The sequence below is a fragment of the Schistocerca cancellata genome, chromosome 2 (genome assembly GCF_023864275.1).
Source record: "Schistocerca cancellata isolate TAMUIC-IGC-003103 chromosome 2, iqSchCanc2.1, whole genome shotgun sequence".
NCBI lineage: Eukaryota > Metazoa > Arthropoda > Insecta > Orthoptera > Acrididae > Schistocerca > Schistocerca cancellata.
The window spans coordinates 688,312,933-688,336,188 of record NC_064627.1 but is presented as its reverse complement, the minus strand read 5'-3'; the positions used below and the strand labels follow the sequence as shown (position 1 = coordinate 688,336,188).

Below are 23,256 nucleotides of genomic sequence, written 5' to 3'. Positions count from 1 at the left end.
GTTGATAGTTGTAGTTGTGGTCTTCAGTCCTGAGACTGGTCTGATGCAGTTCTCCATGCTAATCTATCCTGTGCAAGCTCCTTCATCTCCCAGTACCTACTGCAACCTACATCCTTCTGAATCTGCTTAGTGTATTCATCTCTTGGTCTCCCTCTACGGTTTTTACCCTCCACGCTGCCCTCCAATGCTAATTTTGTGATCCCTTGATGCCTCAGGATATGTCCTACCAACCAATCCCTTCTTCTAGTTAAGTTGTGCCACAAACTTCTCTTCTCCCCAATCCTATTCAATACCTCCTCATTAGTTACGTGATCTACCCACCTAATCTTCAACATTCTTCTGTAGCACCACATTTCGAAAGCTTCTATAGTTGATAGTATAATTGGTATAATGTCAACTTTATCCTGATGCCACATGTTCTTGACTTCCTCAGCCAGGTGGATGTATTTTTCAATTTTTTATCCTGTTTTCTTCTGTATATTTGTTGTATTGGGTATGGATATTTCGATTAGTTGCGTTAATTTCTTCTTTTTATTGGTGAGTATGATGTCAGGTTTGTTATGTGGTGTTGTTTTATCTGTTATAATGGTTCTGTTCCAGTATAATTTGTATTCATCGTTCTCCAGTACATTTTGTGGTGCATACTTGTATGTGGGAATGTGTTGTTTTATTAGTTTATGTTCTATGGCAAGTTGTTGATGTATTATTTTTGCTACATTGTCATGTCTTCTGGTGTATTCTGTATTTGCTAGTATTGTACATCCACTTGTGATGTGATCTGTTTCTATTTGTTGTTTGCAAAGTCTTCATTTATCTGTTGTGGTATTGGGATCGTTAATAATATGCTTCCTGTAATATGTGGTATTTATTGTTGGATCCTGTATTGCAATCATGAATCCTTCTGTCTCACTGTATATATTGCCTTTTCTTAGCCATGTGTTTGATGCGTCTTGATCGATGTGTGGCTGTGTTAGATGATACAGGTGCTTGCCATGTAGTGTTTTCTTTTTCCAATTTACTTTCTTCGTATCTGTTGATGTTATGTGATCTAAAGGGTTGTAGAAGGTTTTATGAAATTGCAATGGTGTAGCCGATGTTTTTATTTGAGTGATTGCTTTGTATATTTTGCTAGTTTCTGCTCGTTCTATAAAGAATTTTCTTACATTGTCTACCTGTCCATAATGTAGGTTTTTTATGTCGATAAATCCCCTTCCTCCTTCCTTTCTGCTTAATGTGAATCTTTCTGTTGCTGAATGTATGTGATGTATTCTATATTTGTGGCATTGTGATTGTGTAAGTGTATTGAGTGCTTCTAGGTCTGTGTTACTCCATTTCACTACTCCAAATGAGTAGGTCAATATTGGTATAGCATAAGTATTTATAGCTTTTGTCTTGTTTCTTGCTGTCAATTCTGTTTTCAGCATTTTTGTTAGTCTTTGTCTATATTTTTCTTTTAGTTCTTCTTTAATATTTGTATAATCTATTCCTATTTTTTGTCTGTATCCTAGATATTTATAGGCATTTGTTTTTTCCATTGCTTCTATGCAGTCGTTGTGGTTATCCAATATATAATCTTCTTGTTTAGTGTGTTTTCCCTTGACTGTGCTATTTTTCTTACATTTGTCTGTTCCAAAACCCATATTTATATCATTGCTGAATACTTCAGTTATCTTTAGTAATTGGTTGAGTTGTTGATTTGTTGCTGCCAGTACTTTTAGATCATCCATGTATAGCAAATGTGTGATTTTGTGTTGGTATGTTACAGTAATATTATATCCATAATTTGTATTATTTAGCATGTTGGATAGTGGGTTCAGAGCAAGACAGAACCAGAAAGGACTTAATGAGTCTCCTTGGTATATTCCACCCTTAATCTGTATTGGCTGTGATGTGATGTTATCTGAATTTGTTTGGATATTAAGTGTGGTTTTCCAGTTTTTCATTACTATGTTTAGAAACTGTATCAATTTAGGATCTACTTTGTATATTTCCAATATCTGTTGTAACCATGAGTGGGGTACACTATCAAAGGCTTTTTGGTAATCAATTTATGCATAGTGTAGGGACCTTTGTTTAGTTTTAGCTTGATATGTCACCTCTGTATCTATTATCAGTTGCTCTTTACATCCTCGTGCTCCTTTGCAACAGCCTTTTTGTTCTTAATTTATAATTTTGTTCTGTGTTGTATGTGTCATTAATTTCTGTGTGATGACTGAAGTTAATATTTTGTATATTGTTGGTAGGCATGTTATGGGGTGATATTTTGCCGGGTTTGCTGTGTCTGCTTGATCTTTAGATTTCAGATAAGTTATTCTTTGTGTAAGTGTATCAGGGACTGTGTATGGGTCTGCAATGTAACTGTTAAATAATTTAGTTAGATGTGAATGTGTTGAGGTGAACTTCTTTAGCCAGAAATTTGCTATTTTATCTTTTCCAGGGGCTTTCCAATTGTGCGTAGAATTAATTGCTTGGGTGACTTCATGTTCCAAAATTATCACTTCAGGCATTTGTGGTTTCATCTTGTATCTTGACTGTTTCTGCATGTATCCACTGTGCATGTATCTTATGTTGTACCCGGTTTGACCATATGTTGTTCCAGAAGTGTTCCATGTCTGTTATGTTTGGTGGATTTTCTATTTTAATGTGTGTGTTATCTATTGTCTGGTAAAATTTCTTTTGGTTTGTGTTGAATGTTTGGTTTTGTTTCTGTCTATTTTCACTTTTTTTGTATCTTCTAAGTCGTTTGGCCAATGCTTGTAATTTCTGCTTCTTTTCATCTAATTGCTCTATCGCTTCTTGTGAGATTTTACCTAACCTTTTTCGTTTTTTGTGTGATATTTCATTTTTTATAAATTGTGTTAGCTGTCCGATGTCTTTTCTCAGTTTTTCTATTCTGATCTGTAGCCTGTGTTGCCATGCTGGTTTTGTGGGTTTCTTCTGTGTGTTGGTTGGTTCTGACCTCTGCCTAGTGTGTGTATTTAGTGTAGTGAGTGCTCCTATATAAACCAGTAGTTGTAACTTCCATAGTTCTATTTTCATTTATTTTGTTGCGTATGATAGTGTTGATAGTTGTTATTGTTGTTTCGACTTGTGGGTTATTTGGTGGTCTATGCAAGAATGGTCTAATGTCTGTATTTGTGTCTTTGTATTCTGTGTATGTCAGCTGAAATTTTTCTTCTATAACTAACATGTGTGTCACTTCGTGTTCTATTTGTGCTTGTTCTGGTTGCTGTCTTAAGATTTCATTTTCCTCTAATTGTTTAATTGATGTGTGTTGTTCTTTGTTTGTTTGCTCTGGGATGTTTGAGTCCATTACTGTATTTTCTTCTTCTGATTGCACATTATTTTGTTCCAGTATTTGTTGTACTTGTTGTTTGATGTTTTCTAATTCTGACTGGGGTATACTGTTATTTTTGATTATTACGTGGATCTGATCAGCTAGTCGTTCTGTTAAAAATTTTAATTCTGGGTATCTGGTAATAAATGTGTATACTTGTGATCTGTATCCAGTTGTGTTGGTTCCTAAGTTTGTTGCTTGGTAATAACAGAACATGAGGTGTCGGTTAACTTCATCTGACCATCTAATCCTCTGTCTTTGTTTTCCTTCTAGAATGGTTGCAGAAAGCATATCCTGCAAAACTCCTGTATTTGGATTTAAATCATTTTCCGTGTGGCTAGCAGTGTCATTACCATTGTGGACGGTCATAGGGTTCAAGCGTCGTCCCCGACCATGACAGCACTTGTCCGAGGCTTCATTAGTTCTGTCCTGAACCAACTAATCACACTAATAGGGGGATTAGCCCTATTAGTGGTTTGTTCTTTTTGTCACCTTTTACGACTGGCAGAACATATCGGAGGCCTATTCTTTTCCTGAGTCTCCACAGGTTTTATTATTATTATTATTAAATATAAAGGCACAGGCATGTTAATGTAAAAATGGTGTGGTTCTCGAGAGAGACTCTGAATATTCAGCATGATAGACAGACACGAATGGATCTAATTTTGCATCGGAAAACTAAGAATTAAGTGTGCGATATCATGTAAAGTCTGAGAATGCCTGAGCCAGTGCTGTCAGTACCTAATCAGATAACTCTTTTGTGTGTGTCCCCTCGGTCTTTCATTGCAGCATGCCTAAATAAACTCTTCTTGATTTACAAACTACCGTTTTAAATAAGACACTCGAGCTATTGACGGCTATCTCTGCCATCATTATTTGGACTAAAACACCAATGACTGCTGCGGCTGGCATGGTGTTCCACGTATATAGGCACCATAGTAGCATCTGGAACCATTCGAAGAAGGCCAGATTGAAACATTTATGAAAGGTGAGTTGCATAGCTTGCAACAGTTCTAGTCTTGACTCGGAACCAATAACGTCAGGTGGTGCAAGAACCAGCTACAAGTTTGAAAATACAGCTTCCGCCTCCTTACAAGCGTGAAGTATCGGTGTTTGCTTTCAGCCAATATCCAGAGCCCACCCCCATGTTCTACTAAGTGTGTGCCCCTCGTCTCTTGTTATAATTGTTACTGTTCAATCCTGGCAGCCTCTTTTATAACAGAATCCTAATATCTTAACGCATGAGCCAAGACTCTTTTTCACAGATACCAGGGGTGAAAACATAGCTGGCATTGGATATTGAGCAAAAGCAAAGGCATATACTATATGCTTTAATGGAGGCAGGAATGACAGTTTCAAATGTGGCACCAGTTGCTTGTACCACCTGTCGCTGGTCCCACAGCGAACCAGTGGTGTCACGAGGTGCACAACTTGCCTTTGATGCACATGTCACTTCAGGGGGCAGGAGGTTAGTGGAAGAACGAAATATGCCATAAGATTTTCGCACTTCATCCATCCTTAGTTGTGGCACATACACGACATACCAGAGGTCGTTAAAAAAACAGTAATGTTTTCACCGATAACACAAGACAAGTAACAGGCCCAAATTGAATCTTATGAGGTCCAGAAACGTATATTTTTAATCACTCTCTACCTGAAACTTCATATGTAAATGTCCTGTTTGACCAGAGATTGATAAACCAGTTGAGAAACTTTATCGTGCATTTTGATTGAGTCATTCACCACCACCACCACCACCACCACCTTCAGATAAAACTACTGGCATTGATTGCATGATTTTACTCACTTCTATTTTGTAGTGTAATTAGGAGAAATAAAAAAAAAATATTATTCTGAAAAAATAAAAATGCATAATTTTATTACCAGAAAGGTAACATGAGATGAACAAAGTGAACTTACATCTTTTACCTACTTCTCTGCATAGCCACCAATGTTCTCAACACATTTCTCCCATTGTGGTACCAGTTTCAATATACCAAATTCACATTTCAAAGAACATTTGGTCGGAGTAAAGAAATCCGTGGACTGCTGATTTCACTTCTGCTCCTGTCCAAAGCATTGGCCGGCCACGAATTTCTTCATGGGACCAAACAGATGAAAGTCCGACAGTGAACAATCTGGACTGTGTGGTGGATGCTGGAGCACCTCCCACCAAAATTTGGCGAGTTTCTCACTAACAGGAACAGCAACATACGACGGAGTATTGTCATGAAGTTTGACATTGTCAGCATTAATGTTGTGAAGTTTGTCAGGAAGGGCACAATGCAACTGAACTGAAAATTTAATGTAGACTGCAGCATTCGCAGTGACCCTGTGTTGTGCTTGTATTGCTATGCCCACGACTTATCACCAGTGCTGATTCCTTTCAGAAACACAATAAGTGATCCAAGCATGTCGCCATTCACTGGTCCTTATGATTGTCTGAGTTTCTTAGGCACCCTATGAGTACCAACTTTACGAAATTTCAATGTGTGATGAACAGTATTGTACACTGCACCATAGGAAATGTTGAACTGCTGCTTCACAGTTGCTGCCTCAATGGCTTCAATATACTTTGGGGGTTGCAGCTTTTACTGTCTTGCCAGGGTGTGGTGAATCCCTTAGGTTCACACAGCCCTCCTGGAAGAAAGCATACCAGCTGGAGACATTACTATGGTCCATGCAGTCATCCCCATACATGCTATGCATGTTCCTTTCAATTTCACTCACTTTATGCCTTTTAGCCCACAAATATTGAACTACACTTCGCTGCTCCTAGCAAGTTAACAACAGTAACATGCACACTGTTTCGTAGTCGAGGCTTCTCTCGCTAGAGCTGCACCTGAAAGCAAAATGCCCTCTATAGCACAAAGTTCAAACTATATCATCGTAAAATTTCAACATTGTATCTGCAATACCAGGGAAGGAAAAAAATTGTGCATTACTTTCTGATCTTCCCTCATATTAGGGTCTAAAACTGAACGGTTTTGCTGGTACTTCATCTGTGACCTAATTCTTCCAGTCATCTACTTCTTTATTCTATTTAGGGAAAGTAATAAAAATTAGATTCGACTGTGATATACATATCAAAGTAAGATACAAACTCCCGACTGGATTTTGCAACCTACTCCCCCTCAGAAAAAACATGGTGTTATCTGGGTTTGTAGATTTGTTAGTGCTGTAGGAAAGCTGTTAATGGTAAATTAGTCTCCTTGACATAGTACACACTTAACAACTCAATAACAGTCAGTATACTCATAACTGTTACACAGTAATAATGAAAAGGATGTAACTGCAAAAATCAAAACTCTGCAGAGCATTTGGCTTTATGCTAATAATGTAAGATGATGATCTGTAGGATTCTTACACTGTAAATAGCGAGTGGCAAGTTTCTGTGACAAGCAACATAAAATGTTTTTAATGATAGCTGAAAAAGCAGATTATTAGAAATTTGTCTCTGGCAATGAGTGTTTTGACATTTTCAGTGTCCCCCAAAGATATTTCTGTGATTGAATTAATTCGGTTACACACAACTACTGAGATTCCATTTATTCTTATAAATTGTTAGGATAGAAGAGGTGTGTTTTGAACCCTAGGCATAGTATTTTCCTTTTCGGTTGTTTACTGTATCTTCAGATCTTTAATATTTACTGTTCTATGTATTTCATGACAATACAAGAAACATTTCAGAATGTGTTTTTAGAAAAATTTTGAATTCAAACACGGAACATAATACCACATTAACATTGTGTGTTTATCCCATCCTTTCACCAAACAAAACATATCTAACCTACAAATGGGGTTAGAAGTTCAAAGAGCTATAAGAGAAAAAATGAGTTTGTTAGATTATGACTAGCAGCATTTTTTTCCCTGCATACTTAATATGTAAACTAGGGGTAAGATAGATACTGCTTACAGGAAAATAAGAGAGACCTTTGGAGAAGAGAAAATGTAGTTTTGATTTTAGTGTCGAAAATTTTGTTATTCTCTGTGGCCCACAGTTTCAGATTCAGTTTATTTTTCACACAAATATTCTTTTGAGCACTGTTTCGACCTTTTCTTTTTCCAAATTATGTGGTATCACCAACAAACTTTGTCATGCAGAATGTGCTTAAATTTTTTCCAGAGAGTACTAGGGGTAGAAGGAAAAAAGAAATCCACTTTGTTTTGCATAAAAATACATTTAATTATCTCTGAAACAAATTACATCTTTCTTATACCAGTTACTGTAAACACACAATATTCTTAAAGCCTCTGGTTGGAAAGAATGTGAAATATGTATCCAAATGACTTTCCAGTTTTTAAATGTGAACCAAAGTTTCACAGTTTAAAATGTTTCACCAGACATTTAAAATGATAGAAAAGACAATCATTCCATAGATGCTAATGACTTAGCTTTCGGAAAAAAAAAAAAAAAAAAAAAAACACCCAGACCATATAAGATACTTTTATACATATTCACAATGATTTGACTTGTGATTTCATCTTTAATGCAAATAACTATGTATACATGCGCTGTAATTGGAACCACAGGCATCAGACCCACCAGAGCCTTGGTTCTTGCTGATGCACACAATCAGCAATTAATATTGTTCACAGCAATATCATTTGTGGCAATAAAAATTATAGTTTTAACTATGTGAAATTGTTATTTTCATGTAGTCCACTCCAGTAAAAAGTGAAATATAAGCAATGTACCTTGTGGGCGTGATGTGGGGATTACTTAGATTTGTTCCTAGCACCCCTATCCAGAATTGATAATTTACAGTATGTGTATAGCACTTTATATATTTTAAAGGCAATATACACAGCAAAATGCTCTGAAATATTGTTCCATCCATAAGTAAGCAGAAAAAAAACCCTGTCGAATAGGTCCCAACTGAAATTCCCTGTGGCTCAAATGCAAGCAGGTGAATCTTTATTAATGATTCATTCACGCAGTATCAGTTGAAGTATACATCAATTTTGATAGAGACGTAGCACATAAACTAATGTTTGTTCATCCTGTCCAAGGAAATAGTTATTACTTCTTTAAAAAAATGACTTTATCATTGCACATTTTGTATCGTGAAAGCTTCATCTCTATAAGCTCACTTTCAATGTAATTAATTATTATTTGGAAAGTCTTACCATTTCCAGGAATGCAAAAAATTAACAGTGCTTGAATAAATCCACATTCTATGTCACACACAGAATATGCATTTGTCTATTAATTCATAAGTAAGTAGGGTTATAGTAAATGGTATAGTTATTAAAAATAATTTTCAAAATTGTATCTTGATACAGAGTATAAAAGTCATAACAGCTATCAAAAATACAACAGACATTATGTTTACATATTTGTAAAGTCTTACATAAAATAAATCTCCCATGAAACACTCTACAATAAATGCTTGCACAACAGATATCATTGACTGGTTGGAAATAAAGGATCACAATCTGTGAAAAATAACTGCAAATTCAGATATCTGCACTTGCATAACTTTTCTGGAAGAAGATATCAATATAGGTAATCTGAGCATAGTTAATTTGATTATTTAATGACCTTACAACAGCTGACTTCATTTGGTTCCTTTGACTGAAATATTCAATGAACATTAAGAGGGAATAAATAGGGTGTGACATCTGTTGCTCTCAGCTACCATTCTCATGAACCAGGTTGACACTTGGCATGGTGTGTGATGGGAGTTTCTGTAAATGTGAAATGCCTCTACAGTCACTTCCATCAGCCACTGTGCAAATTGTCAACTTTGTTTGCAAGAACAGCATCACAAACATCCATGACATTACAGCTTACACTACTATCAGTCGCATCTTCCTTGCCGCATGTGCAAAGAATTTTTCTTCCCTGAAGCATTGACACTATCTCATTTCAAGAGGGATGATGTCAACATGCTCTCAGCAGTCTGATGAATATAATACTACTGGGTAACAGCATTGTGCCACATATAATGCAGCGATAGCAGGGGTCATTTCAATCCAATCTGTCTAGTTATCTGTAACAAAAAACAATAAATGATCTATAATTATACTCAGTAACAATAAGAGCACAACTGACAATTCTGACAGGAAAGTGCACAGTTTGGTTTTTTTTTTGTCAGTTCATGTGAAACTAATTTTCTGCAGAACAGCCCTTTAAAGCCACAGGTCTTATAGCACAAGGTGACTTGGGGTACCTTTCTTTTGAAAATTCTGTCATTTGTTCCAAGGATCATTGCTATAATCAGAATGAAAGCAGATTGTATGTGACTTCTGAAGTTTTCCCGGCATAAATACCGCGACTGCACCTGGGCTCTTCAGTAGTTGTGTACTCACCTGATGATGGCCGGACGTCTCTGGGCCGAAATATCGTGGCAGAATGTCGACGGGATCCGGCTGCATACCCGGAAATTATTAGAAGCAGATTGTATGTTTGTTTATATTTACTGACCAGGCAACAATAGGAATCACATTTGATCAGCATGAAAATTATGTGCCAGCACAAAAACTGAGTGGTAATAGATAAAGTAGTTGGCCATCATGGTGTGTCACTGCACTGAGGGAGGGAAAAGGGGGGGGGGGGGGGGGGAGAAAGGAAAAAAAATCAAACAAAATTACATTCTTAAAATATTACAGGTTTCCTGAGGTTTACTTCATCAATAGATCTTTAAGATGTCATTGAAATGTGGATTTTTTACACTGATTTAGTATATATGACAAAAAGGGTAATCTTTAAATGAAGATAATGATCAAAACACTGTCAGTACTATGTATGATATTTTTTTTATTAAAGTGACTGATTACCATTTCTCTGTGACTGACTAACTAGTTTAGATCTACAGTGTTACTATCTTTGGGAGGGACTCTTCACTGCAGCTGTGCATTTAATGTAAGGACAAGAAAACCCAACACTCAAGATTCCAGAAGCTTTTTCCAGCCTTCATGCTGCATGGTTATCTCATAAAATGTTAAGGATGTTGTACAAATTTTCCCACCCCTGTGTATTATAAGACTGCATTGTGGAGTAAATTTCCATACCTGTTCATAAACTGTCCATGCCATAGCAGCCATCAATGTTCTTCTGAGCATTCGAGGAGCCAGTCCTTTGAAGTAGCCTCGAAATCCATAAGTCTATAAACAAAATATGAGGCATTTCTAAATACCTTCAATGGGAAGCATCAAAATATAAAGCAAACAACTGTCAATTGTTAATAAAATTCCCATAGTCTGTTCCTTCCAAGAGTCTGTGTAATTAAATATCAGGCTGTAGCACATCTCTTAAGGTGCTTTACGAGATCCTAGAGGCTATGTCTATGTCTATATCGAGTGAGGGAAATACACCTAAGAGGAGCATGAAGCAATAGTTGAAAGAGGAAATGTACACAAAAAGCAAGCTTATTACTTTCGCTGTGTGGTGTACTGTGTATTATTTTCCTACATCTCATGCAAATTTCAACTCAGACCTCTCAATCAACTGCTACAAAAAAAACAGATTTGGGATTACTTTTCATCTTCTTTTCTAGTTGTACTATTCTTCTACTGTGTTTATTTCAGTAACTATCGATTTTTCATGACAAGAATCTTATATCAAACAGCTGATCAATACATAAAGTGAGGTTGGCCAAGATTTTGGCTCACGAGTCAAGCCCAGGTGCCAAAGCCCTCAGCCTCACTTCACATTTTCCCTACCACCACGATGGCACATTTGAATGTCAGTAAAGTCATACTACATATGACTTGGTTTTATATTCCACAGTCCTCAACTATGTAGATCACTAAGAAAACAAGTTTTCAGTATTAATTAATTATTTTTTGTGCACTGAAGGCATAACTGGTACAAACTGTCGGCATACGAACAGAGACATAATTTCACAGAGTTTCACCCTCAAGTTACCACATAATATAACTTATTTAGTTTCATAATCGAAAAAAGGTCTTTCACACAAATATGTTGCCTGAAATATGCTAGCACATTTGCAACCTCATTATGGAAATTTGGAAAATCTACCTGATAAAAGCAGTGCTGATGTCTGGACATTTTAACATAAAAAGATTTGTAATTAAAACAGGAATTATCTTGCAAGTCAACCAGTTAAATCTGCACATGCACAGGAGTGTTTTCAACTGAAATGGCAAATGGTCTCAAAAGCAGATGTAAGACTGAAAGTGTCCTATCGTAATTCTTGTAAAGGCACAAGGAATTCCTCAAACCTTGTGCTTTCTTTAATGCCAGTGATTTAGGGAACATGACAGTCCAGTCTTTATCTGAATGTGTTTTCTACAATGCGATTTTCTTTTTAAATGCATCTCCATCAAATCAGAAATAAGTTATCTGGCAGTGTCTTACAGTGGACAGTGTGCAGCCAAGTCCACTCAAAATGTGAAGTCTGCAATCCATTCAGATTGTTCTAATTTTCATTCCTGCACTCCTTTTTCCTTCAAAAACTCAACAATTGTGAGATTTAAATCTAAAAATCGTTCCAGATATGCCCCTTGATTTCACCAATGCACTTTGCAGCAATATTTGAAGTCTCCTTATTCTTTGTTCATTTCTACTGAAAACTATTGCAACTGAAAATGGAATAATGGGTGCGACTTCAGAAATTTTACTACTCATACCACCAATGTCTTCAAGAGCTCTATGCCTGCAAATCTGGCACAAAGTGCTTCTTGAAGTGGAGGACAGTGAATCCCGTGTGTCGAATGTTGTAATTTTTGACTCTTTCATAATTATCTAAAAGTTTAAATTCTTTCTGCATTGTACTATAATGTCATTTCATAGTAAATAAGCAGTAACCGTCACTTGTACAAACTGAGAATTCTCATCCTTCTCTTCTGTCATTCTGTTCATTTTAAAGAACTCTGATTGCTAGACTGCCTCTTTTTGTGCAAACAGCCACTAGATCTGCGAATGTCCTTCATACCACGAAGGAGTTGCGAAGGGTAAACAGCACTGACACCAGAATCCTGACGAACTCAGAGAATTGTGCCAACTGCAAAATGCTGCACTGCAATGCTAAATGAAATGTCGCACTGCTCTGGACACTTCCGAGAATGACTGAGCAAAGCCGAGTGACAGGCTGGACCTTGGCTCACACATGCTGCATGCGTGAAGTTTGACACATCATGGCTGACCCATTATGTAAAGGAACACTGAATATGGAATAATTCTTTAATTCACACATTTGACAATTTAACTGTCTAGTAATGCGCTCATTAAGTGTGTAATATATCACTACAAAAGTATTCTGTGGAAAGTCCTGAAATACAGGGTATCTCTTGTGAGAGTTGTCAGAAGCATTTTCTCTGGCATTTGAGCAGATATTTGGAATTTCATTTTTGCATTGTGTAGATGGAGTCAAGTCCAAACAATTACTGCTCACCATGTTGTGTGAACCAGGTTAGAGGGGGAAGCATCAGTTTGTTTCCTGTCACAGACAAAATTATCTTTAAAGCAGAATTTTACTTGCCCATTCATTACAGCAGTCCCAGATTACTCTACAGCTACCACCAAGCATGCAGCCCTACTGAATCACTGCTGGATTGCTGTTTGTTCTTTGTGTTTTACTGTCCCTATTACTACATACACACAAAATGAATATCAGACTAGACTAATTAGGGAATGCTCTATTGAATGGGCAGGTAAAATCCTGATTTAAATATAATTTTGTTTGTAACATCAAACCAAAGTTTTTGTTGACACTGAGTCTCACATGAGAGACATGATGAGCATTAATTGTTTGGGCTGACTCCAGCTACACAATATAAAAATTAAACTGCAAATACCTGCTGAAATACCAGAGATAACCCACCTGGCACCTTACGAGAGACACTCATTACAATTCTTACTTTAACACATTGACTGCTGTGTGAGCACTGGCAGTCACAGCAGCGCCTCATGTTTAATTCCGTGTTCCTGGCCTGGCCAAGGGATGAAACAGCCATTTCTAAGTGTGTGGCAGTCAATGTGTTAAATAATTGTCAAGGAAAATGTGAAATGCGGATTTACTGACCTTTTGGACATACATAACAACAGACAGCACAGATGAAAATTTATGTGGGTAGAGTTGCATCTTCGTCTTGAGCACATCTGCAGGTTGGGTAACCACTGATGCCATTACACCAGCAATCACCCCACACCCAAAATGTGTGAAGCTGTTGCCACCTGCTGATGTCTGCTGAAGCCATTCTGCAAAAACAAGATGTTAGATTAAACTTCGACTTTGGTGTGAAACAAAAGTAATTGCTTTTGCACTTTGAACAAACCTAATCCTTTCTTTTTTCCTTTGCATAGTCAAAAGAAAAGGACTGTGACAGTAAAAGTGGTGGAGTTTATTTATCTGATTCCAGGTTTGGGAGAAGTACTTACCCTTCCAACTTAACAAACTAACACAAAATTTATCGTGCTTATCTGCATTTTTGTGTACAAATTTTTTTTGAACAACAAATGAAAGGATACAGGTGGATGATACACAACAAATTACAACTATTTACCCAAAAGGAGGAAAAGTGTTCTATTGCTAGTATCTCAGAGCTGCCTGTGAGCATGACTGACAGTAGTTTTGGAAGAGAGAGAGAGAGAGAGAGAGAGAGAGAGAGAGAGAGAGAGAATGAAGGTGGGCAGGGAGGGGGGAAGTGAGTATAGCTACTCAAAGAAAATGAGTGTGGGCAATAAGAGCCTAACATTCACAAATGTTGTTGCATCATTGTTATCAGTCTGATGTAAAAGAAATGAAAATACGGCAGTGAGCAGCAGGTTCAGCATTCTAGATGAAAGGTAATGACAATCAACATGAAAATACTTGTGAAATCAAGATAAAACAAGATCTAACAGATAAACTGTAAACAAAATGTGTGTATTTGGGAAGTGATATTTACAGCAATGAACTTTTAGTTACTGCATCGGATGCATGTCGAGTGTATGGATGGAAACTTAAGTCAATATACATATTTTCAAGAATTGTAAGAAAGTGTGCAAAAAAACTATGGGAAAATGAATGCTCTCTCACTTCTAAGAGCTGAAATACACATATTAAAAGTTTGCAGAGGAGCAACAAGTCAACAAACATCGCAAGATGACCCCCGGGAGAATGAGACTGACTTTTCTTTGTTTATGAAAAGGTTACAGCAGTTCCTGCTACATCAGGATTAAACATTTGAGAAACACACAGAGAAGGAGAAAAGTAAATGACAATGACTAGACAGTATTAGAGCAGTGTATGAAAACAGTGTTAAAAAGGATAAGATGAAATTTCTTATCAGCTTATTCATAATGGCAACAGTTCAAATGGTTCAATTGGCTCTGCGCACTATGGGACTTAACATCTCAGGTCATCAGTCCCCTAGAACTTAGAACTACTTAAACCTAACTAACCTAAGGACATCACACACATCCATGCCCGAGGCAGGATTCGAACCTGCGACCGTAGCGGTCGCACGGTTCCGGACTGAAGCGCCTAGAACCGCTCGGCCACCAGCGGCCGGCAATGGCAACAGTCAATGAATGAATGCAACACAGTGAATGGGAAAGGTGTAACTCTCAAAGGAAAAATCCAAAGAGCTTTTTGCAGTCATAACTAAGATCCTCTCAAAGAAGGGTCACTGTAGCCCTTCTACAGATGGGGAAGGAATTTGCAGTAGTGTTTCTGAGGAAACTATTCTAATACTTGTACAGAATTATTTGGAGAAATACAGGTACAAAATATGTACAAGTATTTCATAAACATGAACAATATTACCTAAACAAATAAATCGAAATTAGTAGCTGAAATTCAAAATATGCCCAGCATCCTGTTAAGAGTCTTCGGCATTTACTTTTTTCCTTCTCTGTGTGTTTTTCAAATGTTTAATCCTAACATAGCAGGAACTGCTGTAATCCTTTAATACACTAAGGCAAGTCATTTTCACACTTCCAGGGTTCATCTTGGAATGTTACTTGAATTGTTGGTCCTTTACACACTTTCAGTGTGCAGGTATTTAAAATGTGTAATTAGAGTCAATCTAAACAAACACTGCTCTTCAAATCTTCCACGTGACACCTAGCGTCGACGGAAAATGTCTGTTTCCCGTTACAAGCAGTAATTTTTAAAGTGGAATTTTAGGCACTCATTCTACAGAGTGGTATTAAATTAGTCTAGTGTGATATTTATTTTTATTGATGTGAAACACGAAGAATAAGCAGTACTCCAGCAGCAACCTGGCCCATGCCAACTGCTACTGCAATGCAACAGCACTGTCAGTCTCTGCAAGTGTACATGTTTTACTGTCCCTGTTAATACATGTCAATAAAACAAATTTTGCACTTGACTAATTTGGGACTACTTTATCAAAAGGGTATGTAAAATTCTGCTTTACAGATAATTTTGTTTGTAACTGAAAAGAAATCGGCACTGGACGTTGCTTGAAAGATTTGATAAGCCGTATTAGTTTGGGCTGACTCCAGATACACACTGCAAAAATGAAATTACAAATATCTGGTGAAACAACATTAAATTCAGCTGATGACTCTTAGGGAGGATATACTGTATATGTAAAAGATGATTTGTGTCTTTTTCTTACACTGCTTACTTATAATACTACATAACAAATAATAACATCACTGTCTGTATATAATAATCTCAAACATGTAATTAATATGTCACTCAATTTTCAGTATAATGCACTACATCCTCTGCATGAAACTCACCCTGTGGCACTGTTTTCTTAGCTTGCGTGTAAAACATTAAGTATATCCCTGAGAATGGTGCGTCTCTAATAAGTGTTGGAAGCAGACCACAGCATAGTCCACGGGCACCTTCTGTCCTGTATATGACACGCAGTGCCTGTGTCACACCTCCATATTGGTACACTCCACTCTGGAAATACGGATACACATACAGAAAATTGTGAAACTGTATTGGAATACACCTCAGAAACAATTTTCTTTACTCAAAAAAATTAAGTAATTTCATAAATATGTCACACTGCTTTGGAAATATGATAATGTCGAAACTTAAAGGAAGATATTTGTACTAACATTTCCATACTTTTTTTATGCCTTGTAGTAAGAGATTTAAAATGCATCTGAAAGTCACTATTCTATCATCATATTTGACAGTGTGAAACACTATACATGTTACGGCAACACACACCTCAAAACGTGTTTTCACAACTGTGATTGGTATAAGAAGAACTCCAGACAATGTCCTTGCCATCATGCCCAATGCAACTGCCTGCATTGGTCCAGGATCTCCTTGCACAAGGTGTGATTTCAGCCAGTGAAGTGATGAAAAGTACAGCCCAACACCTGGCACACAGCGTGTTATTGACTGAAACAAGAAAAATACGTAGCACATAAAGCATTGAAAATTACACTTTTAGAAAGTACAACAAGGTGCTATGAGGAAATTTATTGTAAGATCAAAGGTAGCCCAAAACTGCAAGTGTTTGTAATAACTTTTTGACCAATAAGAAAAAAATTATGTACTACCTATGTCTATGTTTTCTTTGAAGTATTTGAAAACAAGTTTGAAGGAATAATCCACTGCTGTCAACCCTCAAAATTGTTTGGATTTGCACACTGGTACAAACTTGAAATGGGATCCACATATTCCATAAATAACTTCTTTATTGTAAGTAATCATGATTGTAGATAAAAATGTCAATACTAATTCCCTTTGGTTTATTTACTTCCCATACAGTGACCATTCATTGAGAAGAGACTGCCATTCAGTGGACATTTGGTTAGTTTTCTCAAGTATCTGTTGTAATGCCACATTTGAAATTTGGTATTTGCCATCATGTGTTAAATGTGAGTAGTTATGATTATGTGCAGTAATATTTAAGATCAAATGTACAACCCTCTTATGCCATGTGAATTGTGCAACTGTTGTCATATATTTTAAATTTCATTGTCCTTTACGCCATCTGGGAGTGAGTGAAGTAAACCCAAAGAATGTCTTATGGTATTTTCAGCAGCTAGTGCAGCTCAAGGTGGTCTACCCGATATGTGACAATTTATACTGCTCAGTTTTGTATGCCATTCAATAAACAATATGATTTTTCATCACATAATGATGTACCCTGCCGATAAATGGTATTTAGCAGGTTTCAGTGAGTGCAGTGTGCAGCAACTTTGAAGATACACTGTAAGTAGCATAGACTGTTAATATCACAGGACCTTTTGGTTATAGTTCCATGTATTACATTTTCAGTATTTCAAGTAACAGAGCATGAAACATATGTGATGTCATAGAAAATTATGACATGTTGCCGTGGGATAATTGTTGTTGTACTCTGTCATCTTACTCCCCTGGTATAACATAGAAATAATCATATCACAGCTTTCTTTTCCTCTGAAAAATGATCATATTGTTGGCCGGGAGGCCCCTTGTGGGGAAGTTCGGCCGCTGTATTGCAAGTCCTTTTTAGTTGACACCACTTCGGCGATTTGCGGGTCAATGATTATGAAATGATGATGATGAACACACAACACCCAGTCATCACAAGGCAGAGAAAATCCCTGACCCTGCCAGGAATCGAACCCGGGACCCCATGCGCGGGAAGCGAGGACGCTACCACAAGACCATGAGCTGTAGACTCTTTTCCTCTAATTGCCTTTTACATTAAGTTCATATCTTTTTTTTCTGGATACTTTATTCACTTCATTGGCATAGCACACATATTGTCTCTCTCTTATGCCACTCAGTTGACCATATCTTTTACAAGAGTAGTTCTTTGTTGTTACTGCATGCACATTTCACTTGGTCCCTCTGTGATCAGTGGAAGTCAGATGACTTTGGGCTGCTCTGGATTGTTAACAAATGCTGCCATCATTAGCTGTGTATCAGTTTGTGCACCATAACAATAAATACCCATTACGAATATTGTATTGACTGTGTGTGGTGTTGTGCATAGTGACTTAATATTATTTACCAAAATGAGCAAAGAGACTGTACCTGGTACCTGATCCTTCAAGCAACTCACCATAGACTTTTGTGTAACTTCTGGCATGCATTAACCTATTACATGTTTCCTTCTTTTACAAGCTGTAAGTTAGCTGCTCTGGGAGGAGGAGGTGGGGCTTGCCTTAGCATCCAATGTGCTACAAGCTGATTGTAAGCTTTCGCTCCCAGCATCCTCCGTTCACAGGCCAATTAAAAGTGTGTGATCAGTATGATTTCCTCAACTTATTTTACCAAGTAACCCTTACGTTTATCAATCTATAGTTGCATATGAGATTCCGATTTACCATCTTCACCATTCTTTCTTTATCCTCTGAATATTCTTTTCAGCAATGTTTCTGGCCTTCACATTTCATACAGTTGTTGTGTTTGCATTAAGGACATTTTAAAAAAAGTCTTGTTTTTCAATAAGTATAGCAGTGTTTGGAATTTTGATGATAATTACAGAATGAAAATAAAGAAAATGAAATGAAGGCCAAAAACAGAAAAAATACTTTACAATGTACTTACAGGAGTCATGCCCTTCCACAGCCCTGCAAGATGTTCCTTCCGAAGGATGTGGACCATAATAGTTATCATACCAGATGATCGATGCCTGAAATGCATTAAAATTTATTATTCTCTCTCTACTTTGTATACTACTACTTTAACTACTCATTATTTTTCATTTATCTGAACAAATTTTTCAGTTATTGTGTAAGAGAAATTTTATAGCTTAATCTAGTGGTTTTCATGAAGAGAAATTTTATAGCTTAATCTAGTGGTTTTCATGTTACATTCAGAGGTTTTAATGATGTGATTCAGTTCGTGATACAACCAATATTAAACCTGTGCAACAAGTTAATAACTAAGCCTATGGGAAATTTAGAAAACATTCATCAGAGTAAGTGAATGGCATTTCTCAAAAAATGCATACTAAGCAACTTAGCAATGAAATACTGCAATGTTATATTAGACTCTCAAACTCAATGGGTAAATAAAGTATTTTGTTTTCACTGAATTGTGAACTTAAGCCCCAAGTTGGAAAGGCCTAAACAAAAATTGTCTAACATTAAAATACATGCAAGAAACAATTTCTATCACATATTAAAAGAAAATGTAAAAACTCTAGCACTGTGTGGTAGTGCCCACCATATATTTTCCCATCTGAATGCTGTTCATCTCGCAAGATGGATTAAACTCTCAAGAAGAGTACCTGAACAGTCGTGTATTGTATTAAATAAATTTCAATTAATGCAGATAGTATGGGCCTACAGACTTCCAGTCAATAAAGTATTTCTGGCTGGGAGAAGGGCTGTAAATGTGGTCACAGTAACAGTGTTGCAATGCCCAAAAATAGTACATCAGTATAACACTGTTTACACAGCTAAATAGCAATAGTTTGTAACACGATCAGTGGAATGCATTTCTTTGTCCAGCAATACCTGATCTATGGTACAATTCAAATTAATTACTGAGAGGGGAAAAAAACGATACTCACCCAACAGCAGCAGGCACTGTATTTTGAAGTCTAGTCTTGACTAAATCCAGGGGCTGGAACATCACAGTGGAAAACGTTCCCGAAAGAGAACCAGCTATAAATGACTTCAACACTGGATTCTGGAATAAAGATTGGTTTACAATTAATAGTCTTCCACAGCACATTCTTCCAATCACATGTGCACACTTCAGTATCTCTACTAACACACTTTTAGTCGCAACTAACTAACTTTACGACACCTCTAAACTAGTGGTTAATAAATTCAGTTAAAATATAGTTATTTAGAACAATGGATGCTCTAATTTTTAATGTATAACTGCTGTAGTCGTTTAACAAATTTTACAGGGGAATGACGCGAGGGCACAAAATAAGTCTAAGTACATGGACATACAGTACTTACAATACACCATAAGTGCACTTTTGCACTTACAATGACATGTTTGATGGATTAGTACACTTAATTTCAACAAACATGAAACGTTCTATGGCAAGACAATGCCTATAGCATAAACACTTACATTTGAAATAATATCCATCGCTGATGTATGATGTTCGGTGTCGATGTCTTCAACTTTCAGGCTATTCACAAAATCTTCTGCTGCAGAGTGATTCAGCCACGAGCTTGCTCTGCGCTCTTCAATCGCACACTGCAAGCTTCAAAACAAGGATTTCAGAACACTATTGACAGAAAAAGAACTCTGCCTACAGTTTGCTTTACGTATCAGAGTAATCTGAGTAGTAGATAGGATTCACTCTGTGCATAAAAAATTCTGTCATTTTCCCCACAGTTAGTCTTGGCTGCATGAAGGATGCTTTTAAGTATAGCTTTACAGAAAAGTACAGTTTCGTGGCTCAACTAGTTCTGTGCAAGGAGACTTAGCACAGTGCTGCGTGATTCTTTTTTAATTCACTGCCCGTTGCAGCAATAGCTCTAATAATATAAACTGCTGATTTCTTGGTATAATACTGAAGTCCAGTGGTACACCCGCAATAAAAACAGACCTACTATGGCCTTAGTAACTAGCCAAATCTAGGCATTGTGACCCGACTCTCCACGAGCGGCACTCGGTTAAGTCAGCGACAGAACTAACATCACCACGGCAGGACCCCACTTATATATACCGTGTCTTATCTGCTGAGTCAATGCTACTGGGTTCACATGCGCTTGACCTAGGCATCACTGGATTCATCACATAACCTTCCGACGACATGAAAGCAACAGCTCTGGCGATTAAAACGTTACCAAGTAATTGTCACTAACTGTCAGTACCTGCCCTTATAATTTGAATACAAGACTAAACGTTTGGAAACTAAATATTCCATATTTTCGTCGCATGAACAAGACTAAAGCTCTTTCTTTCACGTAACCAAAATTTCGTCTGTTATCTGTTTACAAATATAACAAATGAATGTTGATTCTTCCATAGAGAATATTACACTATCGCCTCGATTGCTAAGGTTCCAAAAGTCGATAATGCTAAGATTTTTCAGAAATTGCGTACATTAATCAATATCTAAAGAAATATGGAAATTGCAGGAAATATTTGAAGAGAATGTATGTGAGTTTTAAGAAGTATTTGCCACGATATTGGTTTAAAAATAATAAATCGTTATTAGATTTCACTTCTTTATAGTTTCACATTCCCTTTAGGCTCTGCAATAAAACAAGAAGCGAATTTTACCGTTATAACCTAATCGTATTTCATGGAAATACGTTTCCATGAGACCTAACGTCGTTCAAATAGGAGCAACCCTTTGGGTACGAAAACAAGTGTTTTTTAATGCATCTGTAGAAACAACAATAACAATAACATTAATAGTTAAGGGTAATCGAACCAAACAGAATCGATAGAGCGACAGACAAGGATGCCCACGCAAAGACTAAAGCCTAATTTACACGACGACACTAGGTTGCAGGCAACTGCGCTACAGGCCACTGCGCATGCGTCGGTGAAACTAAACACTTTCAGCGTGTTCTAACTTCGGCGACACTAGTTGCATGAGTTTTAAGGTTATGTGTGTTCGTAGAGTGTAGACAAACTGAAATATGCAGTGAGGAACGGAGAATAATGTTCGCATTTTGGGTATCTTTGCGTTGCGTAGGTGTTTGTGGAATTTCAGTGATGCTGATTACAAAAATAAGCAATATATTGCTGCTTCTAAGACCTTCTCACCTGCGATCAGAACACAGATAGTTTGACAATATCTGAGCTGCGCCGGCCGAAGTGGCCGTGCGGTTCTAGGCGCTACAGACTGGAGCCGAGCGACCGCTACGGTCGCAGGTTCGAATCCTGCCTCGGGCATGGATGTGTGTGATGTCCTTAGGTTAGTTAGGTTTAATTAGTTCTAAGTTCTATGCGACTGATGACCTCAGAAGTTAAATCGCATAGTGCTCAGAGCCATTTGAACATCTGAGCTGCAGGGCAAAATTTATTGAATTAGGAGCACATATACAACTGAATTAAGAAAAATACAAGCAAATGTAATTCTAGCTGTGAAAATGCTCTCGTCCACAAGACTAAAATCCCATAGTTCGAGAGGGCCGACTTTTTTTTAAGGAATTTTGTTGACAGGAGGGAAGGCTACACAAATCAAGAAGCTGCGTACTTTATTCAATATTCATCTATTTAAAACGTCGCAGCAGTGCTCCCCATTCACATATGTTTGAATTTTGCAGTATTGCCACTGTACAGATCTATCTTCAAGAGAGTAGTTTGAAAACCATTCTCTTCTTAATGCGGCCTGCTGCGAATAATTACTGCTATTAAAATAATAATTATTACTGTTAATGTAAATAATTATTGATGTTAATGAAAAAGCGTCATCGCCAACTAAAACCGCATCATATAGCATGCCTAGTGTTCTCGATTGTAATGCACGCAATGTAATATGTAATTTCAGTTCTGGCAACAGTGCTTCATGCATTACAGTATCTTTATTCCTCATCGCATAATGAACTCTATTTAGAAGAAACGTGAACAGTTCTGGTGACATTCTAAGATAATTAGAAGAACTTCTTGGGTCTTCCATTACAAATTATTTCAGCAAGGTTGCGGAGCAACCAAACTGACGTCTTTTCTTCATCCAGTCACGAATCGAAACACGTTTCTTATTTTTTTTTCTTATGCAGCGATTCCACGCAACAAGCTTTAACTCCATCACAACTCGTGAGACGTGCACCTGCCAAAACTTTCATTTCAGACACGACTCAGGAACCCACAAAACGACAAAACTGAAGTGTATACTGGTTTCGCCGTGTCTACAGTCAAATATGAAATCATTTGCGTGCAACTCATTCCACGCAACGAGTGGCGCAACCCAATGCCGTCGTTTGAAACAGGCTTAAGAAGCGAAAGTTCTCCGGGGAGGAATGAAGTCAGTGGGTTCTGACAGTGCAAGGTGTTCGTACCAGTCTTGTGTTATGTGAATCAATATTCAATATAGCAGTTAATATTTACTAAACAGTGTGTTCGACCATTTTTAGTTCCGATCCGCTAAGACCTCAGTAACTACAGTAG

The 23,256-nt window shown here is 37.2% G+C and overlaps 1 protein-coding gene across 2 annotated transcripts in view; it reads right to left on the bottom strand.

Moving 5' to 3' along the window:
• Positions 1 to 7,498: 7,498 nt before the first annotated feature.
• Positions 7,499 to 23,256, bottom strand: part of LOC126162432 (mitochondrial glycine transporter-like) — a 79,467-nt gene continuing 63,709 nt past the window's right edge. Inside the window, exons 1-9 of one of the 2 annotated variants that reach the window (XM_049918932.1) lie at positions 20,861 to 21,147; positions 20,257 to 20,392; positions 19,739 to 19,857; positions 18,769 to 18,853; positions 16,447 to 16,623; positions 16,002 to 16,170; positions 13,330 to 13,505; positions 10,355 to 10,447; positions 7,499 to 9,333 (exon numbers count right to left, since the gene is read on the bottom strand). In XM_049918932.1, coding sequence (XP_049774889.1) covers positions 9,307 to 9,333; positions 10,355 to 10,447; positions 13,330 to 13,505; positions 16,002 to 16,170; positions 16,447 to 16,623; positions 18,769 to 18,853; positions 19,739 to 19,857; positions 20,257 to 20,392; positions 20,861 to 20,949 — 1,071 coding nt within the window. In that variant the 5' untranslated portion in view covers positions 20,950 to 21,147 and the 3' untranslated portion in view covers positions 7,499 to 9,306. Of the gene's footprint in view, positions 9,334 to 10,354; positions 10,448 to 13,329; positions 13,506 to 16,001; positions 16,171 to 16,446; positions 16,624 to 18,768; positions 18,854 to 19,738; positions 19,858 to 20,256; positions 20,393 to 20,860; positions 21,148 to 23,256 lie in introns of those variants that run through there. The other variant, XM_049918933.1, reaches the window with a different exon arrangement.